Below are 14,928 nucleotides of genomic sequence, written 5' to 3'. Positions count from 1 at the left end.
AGGTTTCAGCAATACCGTATTAATATGGACATCAACTTCAAACCAAAAAGGGTTTCTTACTGAGACATTCACAGCATTACACCTCCAGCATTTAGTTGCTTTAAACAATGCTTTATTGTAGAGACTTTGTATAGTCCAGTATACCTGAAATACTTTTTTTGCTGAATTGGTCTCAATTTTAAATCTAAGCATTCTGTGTAGATCCTAGAGCAGTTTCCCTTGGTTAAGGCTGTATAGAGCATGCAGCAAAACTGCGTCTCTCTGGATGACTTGTGGTGTGGCTACAGAAAATGCAAAAAAGCTGTTGCTGTTGGTGGGGTGGCATCGTTCATGAAGTCAGATGTGACAGCATCTGCAAGGCAATACGATGCCCATTCCTCATGTAGCTTTAGTGTTACCTGGAGGCCCTTCTCATGCGCGAAGGGAACATATTCACTGAATAAAATGAGTTCTCTGAGACTTCATCCGTGGGGGCTGAGTTATTTTGAAAGCAGAACTGGAAAACGGCAGCACCTGTTCCAGCCTTCAGAACAAGTGGGCACATTCTGGAGATGTTGGCAGTTCTGTATACCCAGATGTGGCACCTTTATTTTATTTTTTTTCAAAGAACCCTTTTGATGAATCCGTTGTTGTACGCTAACCACATCCATATCTCTGCAAGTTGTCCGGATGCCGCTGATGAGTACCATCAAAAGGCAAATGCACAGCGCACTAATGAGCTTGCTGAGCAGTTGTCAGAAACATCACTCCTAATGGAACAAAATTGCTTTATAAACAGACGGGCCAGGAGGCCGGTGAATGACTAATCTGAAATTCTTTGAATTGGCTTGATTCATGAGCGGAGAATCTAGTTTTAATTGGAGCAGAGGCCTGGCTATGTTTCAAGAGACCAGTGTGGTGGTGCGCTTTCCACCCTGTTGCTGTTTTGCCTCTGTGTTTTGTACCGAAGTTTCCATGAATGTCTTGTGGAGAGAGCGAGAGTGACATATATTGATGGCTGCACCGCTCTGCATCAAGGAAACCCTATCTTCAGAGCCGTTAATGCAAATCACTGTTCCAAAGAATCATTCATAAAATAGTCATTTCCCCTCTGCTCCTTGGCTGAGCTTCTTTCCCCACCCCAACATCCATCACTTTCCCACCAGCTACCTGCTGTGCTATCCAAGGACACATTGCAGCCATCTGTATAGGTGGGTAGCAAGAACCACCACCTGGTGCTGCTTTAAAACCTGGATACATGGGCTCAGTCTTGATTTTGTGCATGTCTGTCCCACTGCCCCACACTTTTGCCTTGAACGGTTTAATGAGCCTTTTAAAACAAAAGGAGGGTCAAGTGTATTTTGGGAGGGAGAGTGGGTTACAAACTGCAGGGGATGGGGTAGGTACAATTTTCTTGGGCACAAGTGCATGTTAGAGAGTGGGTTGGGAGTAGTTAAACGCTTGCAAGCTTAAAATGGTTCCTCCTTATATGCAACAGGTTGCGTAGGCTTTCAGAATTAGCATTCTGTTTGTTTACAACTTGATGATTCAGTTTCACAGAATTTGGATGTCTCAGGGTGGGGTGGGGGTTTAGGCTAAGCATTATGGTGGTAGGAGGGTTAATGAAGCAACAGGTAATATTAACAGAACTTATAGGGTGCCCTATTAGCAAGATCTCAGGGTGGTTCACAACCATAGGTTTATTGTGAGTTGAGAGATTCCCATCTTACATTGAAGAACCCCATCTTTCCTTGACACTTTTTTCATTCTGGCTTCCATGCTGGCTTCTCTTAGATAGGATAGACACTGACCCATATTCCTCTAACTTTCAGGATTGATTTTTGCAATGTGTTCTATATGACAGTATGCTCAAAGATGACCTGGAAGCTTTGGTACTAATGGACCATCACCTATTCCCATGGTTCAGCACTGGCTACCACTCTGCTTTTGAGCATAATTCAAGGAGGGTTGCTGTTTTTATCATTGCTTAAAACCCACAGCTGCCTTTTGTATGAGCCCTTCTGCCAGTCAAGGCCTAGTCATCTGGCACTGCTCTCTAGCCAGTCCTTCTGGTGGGACAATGGCTGCAAGAAGCAGGAACCTTATGATCATGGCCCCAATGCCCTCCTTCTGAAAAAGTTAGGAAGTCTCCCTTTTAGGGTTTTAAAAAAGTTGGAATGCTTTCCTTTTTTTAATAGGGATTTAGCCCTTCCAACTAGTAGACTTTTTAAAAATGCTGTAAACTGCTTTAGACTGTTTCTGAGAAAGCACTTCTCAACAGTTGTAAATAAATAAAGGTACATTCACATGAGTATCCCTAACGATGCTTTTGCTTTGATTTGTGGTTTTACAACTGTCCTTGAAATTGCACCGTCGCTTCAATGCCTCATTGAGGAGCTGAAATGCTGGCTGGCTTTTTACCTGGCAGGATATCTGGCTAATAGGATGAATGTGTCTGAAGCAAGCGAGCTGTTTCAGCATTCTCTTTTTGCTGCTTCCTACCCTTGACCTGTGCATCTCCCCCAGAATGCCTCATGAGCAATTTCCAGGACAACTCCAGCGCAACGCCTTGTTTTTCGTCATCATTCAGTGGTGCTAATTTAATAGAGAATGTGGCTTATGCTCCTTGCTGACACCAGAGTCGCTGGAAAAATTCGGGGCTAACTATTGCCATTTTTCAAAAGAAGGCATCTTCTGCTAGTACCTGTAGTTTTTTTCCTCTCCATATTCTTGTTTTATGTTGCTATTTCCCCCTCACCTACAATTAAAGTGCTGCAAAAATAATGTGGTTGCTCTGGAGGGCCCACACACACAGAGAGAGCTTGCACAATTGCTCCTGTGTTTCAAACAATGCCCATCTGCGATTTGCAGCTTCAGTTTTTATAGGTTACTCACAGCCAGTTTGCATTCGCATACTAGGCTGCAGGAGTCATACAGGCGTTGGGATAGAACTGGAGAGAATTTTTCTGGCTGGTTTAGTGGGAGAACCTTCACTTCTAACAGATTCTTAAAACGGGGCTGGTTGTTCTTTGGCAGGTATTCCTGGTGTGCAGGAAACAGATACTCAGCTTCCCTGTTACTAGCATCCCCGGGAGTGTTTGTTTTCTAGCCTACTTGTCCTAGTGAAGTGCACCATTAAGATTGCAGTTCTATACGTATTCACCTGGGAGTAAGTCCATTAATTTTGGTGGAACTTGCATCAGAGTGCACATGCATTGGGTTGTTGCTTCTTTCTTGTGAGTTCCTCGTGTGCAGTGGTTCTGACAAATACTTCCAGATGAGCAGGCTATGATGAAGCCAATGGACACTTGCTATTCAGTCCTATATTATGCATTCAACAGCATGAAATGGTACAGTCCTGAAGTGGTGAAGCGGACTGATCAGTTTAAATGCTTTCCAATTTTGTTGTACAAAAAGGCCTTGCTGGAAGACGATTACCTTAGGTAGTAGTGCATTCTGCACTCATGTGCTGATCTTACCTCATTCGGCCACCCTCAAGATGCAACATCTGATGTGCAGGTTTTACATTTGCGACGTCTTTTAAACCACAATAGCATGGCACTTTTTTTAGGCCAATGGACATGCAGTGAGGAATGTGATTATGAAAGTGCCATGAGCACCTTTTTGACGGTGCCTGTGACCTCAGCTCATATCATTTTCTGACTAGTTTAGAAATTGAATATTTTATTTGTACATGTGAGTGATTGAGTATTCTGCAAAATGCCATCTGAGTATTGCACTTTAAAAAAAAGGTGGAAGAAGTAAGCATAGTTATCCCACTTTATGGTTGAAATGCTGTGACATTGGGGAAAACTTTGCCTTGCATTTATTTCATTAGATCTTTCCAGGCCATGCCACCCATCTTTTTTTGCTGCTGCTGTGAATATGGTGCCATCTATTTACAAAGAACAGATTTGAGTGGTCCCTACCCCTAGGGGGGTTATCTAAAATGAATTGTAGAATCATAGAATTGTGGAGTTGGAAGGAATCCCAAGGGTCATCTGGTCTACCCCCCTGCACTGCAGGAATGTCAACTTGATCATACATGATCATACTTAAAAACCTCCAAGGAAGGAGAAGCCAGTAGCTTTCATGGGAGTCTGTTCCACTCTCGAACAGCTCTTACTGGTGGACATTTCTCCCTGATGTTTAGCTGGAATCTCCTTTCATGTAATGCACGGTGCACTTTCTTTTTTGTTAAGTAGAGGTCTTGCTCCCCTACAGCAGTTGTCATTTGTAGTTGTACACATGGATTTCATGCTGTGTTTTGTGAAGATTTCTTGTGTTAAAGTGTTTTCTACACATACATTTTGTCAGATCTGTACTTCTAAGAATGGGTCTATATGTTCCATTTCTCTCACATCTACAAAACAGGAATCAAAAGGATGATCCGTGAAGCACCTCATTCCTCCATGAAGGAGTAGAGGTGTGGTGTGGGAAGAACTTATTTCCAGAAATTCTCCAGCTTTGCCCCACTGCAGATTGCAGAAGTGCCATTACAGCTGCAATCAGCCTTGCTTGCCTTCACTGTTGCAGTTCTCTCTCCTGCTGCCATGAAGCTTCAGGTCTTATGTGTCTATAGATTACAACATTTGGCTCACCCTGTGGAAATACGACCTGTATTTTTGTACATGCACTACTAGAAGACAAAACCCTTCATGTTTTTTCTCCTCCTCAAGATAGAAGTTGGGAGTGAGGGTGTAAAAAGGATAATTTGAGCAAAGCTCAACTGTTCAGAAATCTAGGCCTTTTTCTTAATTCTTTAAATAAGCTATCCAATTTAAGAAGCGTGAATTTATGCATCAAGTTTGTGGCTTTCGCTTGGAGGAAATCAGATATTCTCTCTCTTGCGGAGAGTTGCCTGCACGCTGAAGCCTGCGCGTGCTGAGCTCAGCGTGCCCAGGCTTGGCGCAGCTCTCCGCAAGGCGCAGGAGCCCGGCGCTGGGCTCCCGCGGCTTGCGGAGAGTTGCCTGTTCTGGGGGCTGGGGTCGGGGGAAGCTCGGGCTTCCCCCGCCCCAGCCCCGCACCTGGGGGGAAATAAATTCCCCCCCCTGTATTTCCCCCCAAAAAAACTAGGTGCACCTTATGGGACGGTGCGTCCTATAGGGCAAAAAATACGGTATTTGTCCCAGGGGTTTGGATCACAGTGCATGGACTCATTGATCCCCTTCCCTCTCATGAACACTAGAGACGTGGGTGGTGCTGTGGTCTAAACCGTTGTGCCAGAAGCGGTTTAGTCATGCTGGCCAGATGACCCGGAAAGCTGTCTGTGGACAAACGCCGGGTCCCTTAGCCTGAAAGCGAGATGAGCGCCGCAACCCCATAGTCGCCTTTGACTGGACTTAACCGGAGTCCCTTAACCTTTTTTTTAAAACTATGAACACATTTTAGCTCTCCAACAGCTACTCTGCAAAGTTCTGGAAGAATATTAATCCTTGGGTTGTTTATTTAAATGATTCAGCAGCAGCCCTATTTATTTATTCAAAGAATTTATAAACTACCCACTATTTCTGGAAGAAAGACAAGTCCTTTGTTTGCTTGCTTATTCAAATAATTTTGCACCCATGTTTTCATTTATTTATTTATTTATTTATTTTTAAAAAATCTGCCCCTCATTCAAAGATATTGTGTCTTGCTGTGCCACCAGTGACTATAGTGTGGTGATGTGGGATTTGGCCTTCCCTATAGTGGCACCCTTTCCCAGGAGGTGTGATGGGATTCTCTCACCATATGAAAATGTATTTGTTCTACCAGTCTTTTGAAGGTATCTGTTTAGGGTTCCCCCCCCCACCCCGAGTTTGGGGTAATTCCATATCTCAATACTATTCCTGCCTAAACATGAAATAAATTAAATGGTCAGAAATTCTCTTTTAAAAAGCCCATTATTCTCTTATACTTCAGGTGACACAGAGTGCCATGAAGCTGTGCATTCAGCAAGAGTTCGACAAAGTACGGTGCCTGGTTTGTGAAGAGGAACACAGAGCTCTCCACTTGGTGGATCTCCAAGAAGCACTGGCCACTGCTCACACGACAGAAGTTCTGGCAGAAATTGATGTTCGCATGGAAAAATTGATGACAGAAATGGCAGAGCTCACAAGGCAGCTGAACACCTTTAATGAGCTAGCCATGCTCAAGCCTGAGGTAAATAAAGTACATGCGAAGCAGTTAACAGCAGAGGGCCGTAAAGCTTTATGATGGATGCAGAGGTTTAGTCTACTTTATTGCTTGTCAGCATTTAAAGATGGCCACAAATCCACTAAACTTCCAAGGGGATATGCAGAGTTGTAAGTAATAACGCATTATGAGTTGTGTGTGGTTATGTTGATACCCAATTGACTGAGGTGGTTTGAAAGGGCACAAAGCCAACTGCTTCCATCCATTTCAAAGCAAGGCTGCAGCGCTTTGCTGCATGATGTTTGTATCTCAGGACCCATACAGAGTATTTTTCACATTTTTGTTACTCCTTTCAATTCTGCTTTCTATCAAAGTAGAAAGAACACAGTAGAATGTTGCATTTTGGTTATATTTGATGGCTCCCCTTTCTTCCTTTAAAGGAGGAGGATACTGTGCTTTTTTGTCCTAGAATAGGTCTGTGTTTTTATTACAGCTTTCGGGTTGGCATGAATTTTATTTGACAGCTGTTTTAGCCACTTTGGATATACAGTAGCTATCTCCCATATGCCACAATGATGGTCTTATGTTTTCAGTTTGGGGTTCAGCAAACCACTCATATAATCCAAATACCTAGCTGTAAAAGTAAGCATAGATTATCTCAGGCATAGGCAAACCTGGCCCTCCAGATGTTTGGGGACTACAATTCCCATCATCCCTGACCACTGGTCCTGTTAGCTAGGGATGATGGGAGTTGTAGTCCCCAAACATCTGGAGGGCCGAGTTTGCCTATGCCTGGATTATCTCATCCAGCCCCTTGGCCTGAAGCACTTTATAATAGGCCTAAAGCAGACCTACACTATTTGAGATACACTAAGCTGAATTTTTTATTATTATTATTATTATTATTATTATTATTATTATTATCATCATCATCACCACCACCATCATCATTATTAGATTTATATACCACCCTTCTTCAAAAGATCTCAGGGTGGTTCACAATAATGTTGTAATTAACAAAAAATATCTTCCATCCAATATTTTCCCCCATTGAATACCAGAAATTAGTTACTCTGATTGGAGACATTTCCACTGAAATGCTTGGATCTACTCTGTGACTTTTCTATTGATGAATTTTACACCAAATCACCAATAGAGAAATGGTGGTCCCACTTATTCTAGCAGAGATACATCCAAAGTCAGTTAACCAATATCTAGGTGGTACAAAATATATTGTTTCTTTATTGATCCTTGTAGGGCTCAAACTCATGTCCTGTTCTCGGACAGGACAAAGGCTTGCTAGAAGATTCTACTTAATTAAGCACGCTAGAGAACTTAATAATAATGAAGGATCCTCATTTACTGGCACAGAAGGGTTCCTGAATCTTAAACAAGTTTGAATCCCAGTTCAGTGATATCTTTCCATGTGCATTCCATGGGCATCACTTTGAGCTTGCACTAAATATCATTTACCATTTTGTTGACCTTAATGCTGTTGGAGAGATCTGTTTGGAGCTCTTAACTGACTGCTTTGGTTTTCACCATCCGGAATCATTTTGTGGCGCTTGCAAACTTAAATGATGGCTTACTTTGAGCCCACATTGTTTAAGAATAACATAAACAGGAGATCTATGATAGACCCTGGTACTTTTGTTGTTGTTTAGTCGTTTAGTCGTGTCCGACTCTTCATGACCCCCTGGGCCAGAGCACGCCAGGCACTCCTGTCTTCCACTGCCTCCTGCAGTTTGGTCAAACTCATGCTGGTAGGTTTGAGAACACTGTCCAACCATCTCGTCCGCTGTCCCCTTCTCCTTGTGCCCTCCATCTTTTCCAACATCAGGGTCTTTTCCAGGGAGTCTTCTCTTCTCATGATGTGGCCAAAGTATTGGCACCTCGGCTTCAGGATCTGTCCTTCCAGTGAGCACTCAGGGCTGATTTCCTTCAGAATGGAGAGGTTCGATCTTCTTGCAGTCCATGGGACTCTCAAGAGTCTCCTCCAGCACCATAATTCAAAAGCATCAATTCTTTGGCGATCAGCCTTCTTTATGGTCCAGCTCTCACTTATTATGTAACTTTAAAGTGTGGTTAAGTACTCATAATACTAGACAAACTTAATAAGAAATAAGTTCTTGAATCTTGTACTATTTTATTAGATCTTGATTTGTGGCCTGCATATTCATGGCACATGCTTACAGTTAAGATTGTCTTTACTCCCCATCTAAGACTTTATTCCAACTTCTTCAATAAAAATACAAATGTAACCTTGGTGAAACTTTAATTACCGTATTTTTTTTGCTCTATAAGACTCACTTTTTCCCTCCTAAAAAGTAAGGGGAAATGTGTGTGTGTCTTATGGAGCGAATGCAGGTTGCGCAGCTATCCCAGAAGCCAGAACAGCAAGAGGGATTGCTGTTTTCCCTCTTGCTGAACTTGCTTCTGAGATTCAGAATATTTTTTTTCTTGTTTTCCTCCTCCAAAAACTAGGTGTGTCTTGTGGTCTGGTGCGTCTTATAGAGCGAAAAATACGGTACTTCCTAGAAGTTGTATCACTGATTTTAAGAAACTAAGTTAAGAAAGAACTTGCACTGATTTTTTTAAAAAAATTGTTATAAGCACAGATTGAGCCTATTCCACACCCTTTGATTCACCTGTCTTAGAAAAGGAACCATAGGTACTTTGATAGTTGGGTGGAAAGGTTGTTGATCTCTATAGATCACAGAAATATTTTTACTGTTAGTACCTTGGTATCTTTTGTTCACTTTCTGTTCTGCAGCTTTCCCCCCTCGAGAAGGAAGACTCTCTGGAGCAGTCATTGAGTAAAGGGATTTTCTCTTCCTTTAGTCTTGTGAGGAACAGGGTTTGTTCACCCACGTCTTTAAAAATTAAATGCCAAGCCCTGTCAGTCAGTGATTTTTTTCCACATCAACCTTCTTCATCTTGTCTCTGTTTCTTGCAAACTGTGTACCGTGAGCTAGAGGTAAAGGTAAAGGTAAAGGGACCCCTGACCGTTAGGTCCAGTCGTGGACCACTCTGGGGTTGCGGTGCTCATCTCGCTTTATTGGCCGAGGGAGCTGACATACAGCTTCCAGGTCATGCGGCTAGCATGACTAAGCTGCTTCTGACAAACCAGAGCAGCGCATGGAAACGCCGTTTACCTTCCCACCGGAGCGGTACCTATTTATCTACTTGCACTTTGACGTGCTTTCGAACTGCTAGGTTGGCAGGAGCAGGGACCGAGCAACGGGAGCTTGCCCCGTCGTGGGGATTCGAACCTCCAACCTTCTGATCAGCAAGCCCTAGGCTATGTGGTTTAGACCACAATGCCACTCGCGTCCCTAGTGTCCCCAGGTTCTCATATGCTAATTACGCCTTGTGTGGGGCAATATTTCTCTTTGTCTAAATAGTTATTATACAACTTTTTCTCCTCCCTGCCCTTTAAAAAATAGAAAATACAAAGAAACGGTGAGCCTAGAAATAGAACACTTCTGCTGTAGGCTCGGTGCTAGAATAAACATTAGTTTAAACAGAGCTATAATTCAAGAAAGGACTGGATCTGGAAGATGACTGATGAATTCGTAAATGTAGTTTTAAACATGCAGTATATCTAAAAACAGTAAATTCTTCATTAATCTGGATCTGTTAGGTTAATACACGAAAACTGAAATAACATAATAGCCCCATTTTTGTTCTGAGTAATTAGGTTTCATGAAATGAAGGGAGCAGAAAGAGAACTAGTACGGTTCCACCACTACATTCTGAGGCAGAAGTGGGGAATCTGTGTCCTTCTCGGCATTGCTGAATTCCAACTCCCATCAGCCCCAGCCAGCAAAGCCAGGAATAAGGGGAGTTGTAGGCCAGAAACATCGGGAGGGCCAAAGGTTCCCTTGTTCTGAAGACCATGTCTTTGCCAATCTCATGTTGTGGGGGGGGGGGGATATGGAAAGATGCTGGCTTATGTGTTATACACCATATCTTATGAACACAGGAAGTTTCCATGTTCAGAATCATCTCATTAGGGTGCCTAAGCCATTGCTGGCTACGTTGAGTGGCAGTTGCTCTTCAAGGTCTCGGTCTAAGAGTGTTTTTAACTGGAGATGTTTGGAATGGAACTTGGGACATTCAGTATGCAAAGCCTGGCTCTCTGTTCTCCATCTGCTACTAGGCTGCTGATGTAATGTTTGCCCAAGCCTGCCTTTAAAAGCACCAGTTGCTTACCAAATAATTTAAGAAAGCATGGATGAGTTATATGCATTTCTTTAATGTCCTGGATATGCTCGCTTGTCTCTTTAAACAAATGTCTATTAAATTTCTCTGTTAACTGGAAGTTTATATTTTGCATCTCCTCCTTATCGGACCCTCAAAGTGAGCAGATATCAAAGCTTGTTTAATGTTGCCCTTTTCTCAGCCGAAGAGAAAATGTTGCTTGTGTAACTCCACAGTGGTATTTACATAGAACTGATTATTGCAATGCCCTTTCCTCTCTCAGAATGTGATATAAAATGTCCTTAATGCGCCACGCTTTAATGAGCATCGAGCCAGCTTCTTTTTTTGCCTCAGCGTATGTGTTGCCTTTAGTTCACACGCCTATGTGAAGGCAAGAAGGAGCCAGCCCAATTTCTATGGGATTGTAGGTATTTATCATTTAAGCACCAGGGCATATGGGAGAAAAAAAAAACCCCATAATGTGAAATGTTAGGTACCATTAGGGCCTTGTGCAATCGTGTGCCATCTGCCATCCCAAGCACTGCATAAGTGTTATCAACTATCATTCGTAGCAGGATGAGGTGGTGTCTTCAGCAATTTTCATCCAGAATTGTTCTCAGCTGGCCAGGATGACCTGAGAATCCAGAGTGAAGGGCTCAAGCGTGCTTAATGGATGAATGGGGAGATGATCACTGTTGTTACTGCCACAGGCCCAGTGTAATAAATGATCTTTTCTGTGTGCCCTCCTGGTTGCATGTAGCCTGCAGCTTGCAATGTAATGATAATGACCTCCATTAGCTGAGTGGAACTTCTCTTTTTATCATTGGACACTAAGCCTTGCATCTGACTGTCATACATGACTTACTCGCACTAGTCTAAACATGAAAACCAGTGTTTGCAGGGCTGCTCTCAACGTTGTTTTATTTTTGTTTCTTTGTGTGTTTTCCTGCAGAGCACAGATGAAGAAAACAGGTGAGTACACTGACTTCTTTCCAAGTTTATACATTTCACTAGTTTTATACTTTTCACTAATTTTACAATCATGTTAACATTTCAAAACTTGACTTCCCTCTCTTTCTGGAGTTCCTTCAATTTATTTTTAATAATCTTTGCATATCCAAATTAACTTAATTTGCTCATTTATTCTTCTACTTTAAATATATACTCTTATAAAACTTCAGGTTATTACAATAATCATGCCAATGATCTTATCTGTTTACAGTATATCTGTAAATATTCAATAACCCATTTCCATTCTCTTATAAAAACCTGTTATCTTGAATTCTTATTCTTTCAGTAGGTTTCACCGTTTCTGCATATTCCATAACTTTTTGTATCCATTCTTCTTTTGCTGGGTCTTCTGCTTCTTTCCGTTTTGTGGCAAGTAACATTCTTGCCACTGTAGTAGCATACATGAATAAGTTTCTATACATTTTAGGTAGTTCTGTCCCTATAATTCCCTAAAGAAAGGCTTTTAGTTTTTTAAACAAAGGTTATTTTAAACATCCTTTTCATTTCATTATCTATCATTTCCCAGTAAACTTTAACCTTACTACAAGACCACCACATATGATAAAAAGAACCTTCTCTTGCTTCCTCCTTTCTTCCCTCCTTCCACCTAATAAGCATGCAAAATTCCGTTGGGGATGAGATAAGACTTAAACATTTTAAAAATGCACTGGAACCGTGTTTATTTTATGGGAGGGAGTTGTAGAAGTTTGGGTTTTCAGCCAAGGCTATAGCTAGTAACACGTTGAATCACTTATGTGAAAACTAGACCTGTAAGCAAGGGTTTTGTTGTTCATTTCAGTCTGAACGTATAATTCATTTTGGTAATTGCTACCATGGTTCCTCCAGGGTACACCTGTTATCTCCAGTGGTTAGGGGAATCTCTGTGTGGTTCCTGAAAGTCAAGGCATGAAACACTGGGGACAAAGATAGGCAGTCAGCTGTGTTGTGTGGTGGCTGATGCTTTGAACTGTAGTCAGGAAGAGAAGCTGTAAGCTTTTCTTCCCTGTTGGTATTTTCTGGTAATCCCATGTGTGTGTTTGGGATTGCATTCCTTTTTTACAGCTCCAGATCTGACTTTAGGTTCTGTTCTGTCTTTTGTTTGGGAGGGGGCGAGGCACATTTTTAACACTCTTCCCATCAGCTTTACACAAAGGGATCTAAAAGCGTTTGCCCAATTGCAAGGAAGCATGTGTATTAAATAGTAAAAGCAAAACAAAAAATCCAACCAGTTTGTAAATTTGTTCAAGCAAGCAACACCGAGAGCTGCTAGTATGGCATGAAATGAAATATTTCTCATCCAACGGCTGATACTAGTTTAAATTCTTTACCTTATATATTTAGCTAACAAAATGCTACCTAATAAGGTGCAGGGATTAACTCACAATGACTTACCATGGCCTAATTGTGCCCCCTCTGGACAATTAATGAGCTGCTGTTATGGTCTAAAGGCATATGAGTTGCAATATTGGTCTATATATAATCTTGTGACAGTGGTTATTGCCAACTATGGAAACTGAAATCAAGCTAATTTCACATGTTGTTGTACCCAAAAGTAAGATGTCTTAGATTCCTCCCCCACTTTTTTCTTTTTTAAAAACAATGTTAATTATTTAGATTTTTAGTGGCCTTATAAATATCACCTCCAAGTTATAAAAATCACCTCCTAGTTATGTACAATATAAAGATAATTACAAACATAATTACAAAATCACATGTAAAATTCAGAGATACAAAATCTGTTCCAGTGATTTTACTTGAGTAAAGAAAAGCTTTTGCCTGGTGCTAGAATGATGGCAATGTTGGTGCCAGGTGGGCTGTTTTGGGAAGAGCATTCCATAGAAGGCCCTCCCTCTTGTTGCCCCCCTCCAGAGCGAGCACTTAGAGGAGGGTCTCAGATGATGCCCTTAAAAGACTGGGTAGGTTTGTAGGGGAGAAGATGTTCTTCGGGTACTGCTGTTCTGAGCCACTGTGAGTTAAAAACAGCACTTTGTACTGGTTTATGAATTTTTTACCTCTTGCTGTGACCAGTTCTTTGCTCTTTATCTGTTTTATGCGTTTATAGATACACAATTATTTGACTGTTTTTTCTCTCCTCTGTGAATCCCTCCAATCCCTATTTGTGAGAAGGTTAATCCAATATATATTGGGCTTCATCACATTTATTTTCTGTTGCATTTTAAAACACACACACACAACTGCCTGCAGTACCACAGCAGGGAAAGGGGAATTCATTCGGACAATGCCCGCTGCAATCCTTATGAAGTCTATCAATGTGACTTCCACTATTTTGACATTGAGTTTGGTGCAGGCTGACAGGCTGAATAGATTGCTTCTTCCTCTTTTCCCTGTGGGCCTTATTTTTCATAGCCATATACTTTCCTCAGTAGGAGGGGAGACGTGCTCTAATAATACAAGGCAAGCTTGGCATTCCTAATACACATTCCAGATTGCCAGCCAAATGAATGCTCAGGTGAGTACTGCACATGCCCATCATTTCCAATAAGCATAGGCTGTTCTGCATTGTTCTTGGGAACAATTTTGACTTTGTGGGAGTTGGGAAGTGTCCATTCACAAAGAGAGAAAAGGGAAATGGATTAAGTCAACAAGATGACGATGTGCAGAGCTAGAACACAAATTTTTGTGCCTTTCTGTTGGCTGCAGACATGTTGACACTGTTTTAACACTGATATTAAGAGTACTCAAGGCAATTGGTATGGAATTTTCCAGGCTGAGTTGTTCAACTGAATTTATTGGTGTCTAAGTAGCTTGTTTTATGTTGCTCTTCCATCTCGCTCCAGACCTTGCAATTTTAATGTATCTATGTTGAGTAGTTCATGGTGCTTTGAAATGGCACATCCGAAAGAAATATCAATAGTAAGACAGCTTCTCTTCAAAGTAAGGAGAAAGGTGACATTCCATCTTGTAATTTTCTGGTTCTTGCAGTATGGAGTGGGCCAGAGTTGGCTGCAGAACTGGCAAAAGCCTTTATGGATGATATTTTCCCTAATCAGCAAGGGGTGGGTTTGGTGTGAAATGAATGGAGTTCTCCACTATGTGCATTTTTCTTGAAGCTGTCAAGCAGTGAAAATCATATCCACTGTCCCCTTGGAAGGTCAAAAACCATTTTGGGATTCAGGAAGGGTAGACTTGGATATAGTTAGGAGACGGTTTGCTAAGATCCTTGCAAGAATTTTGCCGGCGGCAGCTAATAAAGAGATGCCTCGATAGTTTCTGCAATCCGTTCTATCAACCTTTTAAAAAGAGATTGATAATTTTGGCATCCCCAAAGAGGCATCCCTCATTTTTTCAATGAGCTTGTGAAGTTGTTGTGCAAGTTCAATTCTGCCCACTTTGAAGACTTGGCGGGTATCCCATCAGGTACACTGGTTTTGTTGTTTTTCATCTGATTAATCACAACTCTCCCAGATTTGGAGATACTGCAAGCACGTCTCTAGTTTGTTTTTGCAGAATTTGTGAAAGGAACTCAGCATCTACAGGGGAGTTGGAGTTAAAAAGATACTGGTAATGTTCTTTCTTGACCAAACTGCGGGAGGCAATGGAAGACAGGAGTGCCTGGCGTGCTCTGGTCCATGGGGTCATGAAGAGTCAGACATGACTAAA

General features: G+C 41.8%; 1 protein-coding gene across 1 annotated transcript in view; it reads left to right on the top strand.

Moving 5' to 3' along the window:
- Positions 1-14,928, top strand: part of TRIM44 (tripartite motif containing 44) — an 82,905-nt gene that overhangs the window by 20,065 nt on the left and 47,912 nt on the right. Inside the window, exons 3-4 of the mRNA XM_080984144.1 lie at positions 5,881-6,120; positions 11,249-11,268. Of these exons, the coding sequence (XP_080840270.1) occupies positions 5,881-6,120; positions 11,249-11,268 (260 nt within the window). The remainder of the gene's footprint in view (positions 1-5,880; positions 6,121-11,248; positions 11,269-14,928) is intronic.

The sequence above is a fragment of the Podarcis pityusensis genome (genome assembly GCF_964106645.2).
Source record: "Podarcis pityusensis genome assembly, chromosome: 1".
Taxonomy (NCBI): Eukaryota; Metazoa; Chordata; class Lepidosauria; order Squamata; family Lacertidae; genus Podarcis; species Podarcis pityusensis.
The sequence above is the reverse complement of the archived record's forward strand: the minus strand, read 5'-3'. Positions and strand labels throughout refer to the sequence as shown.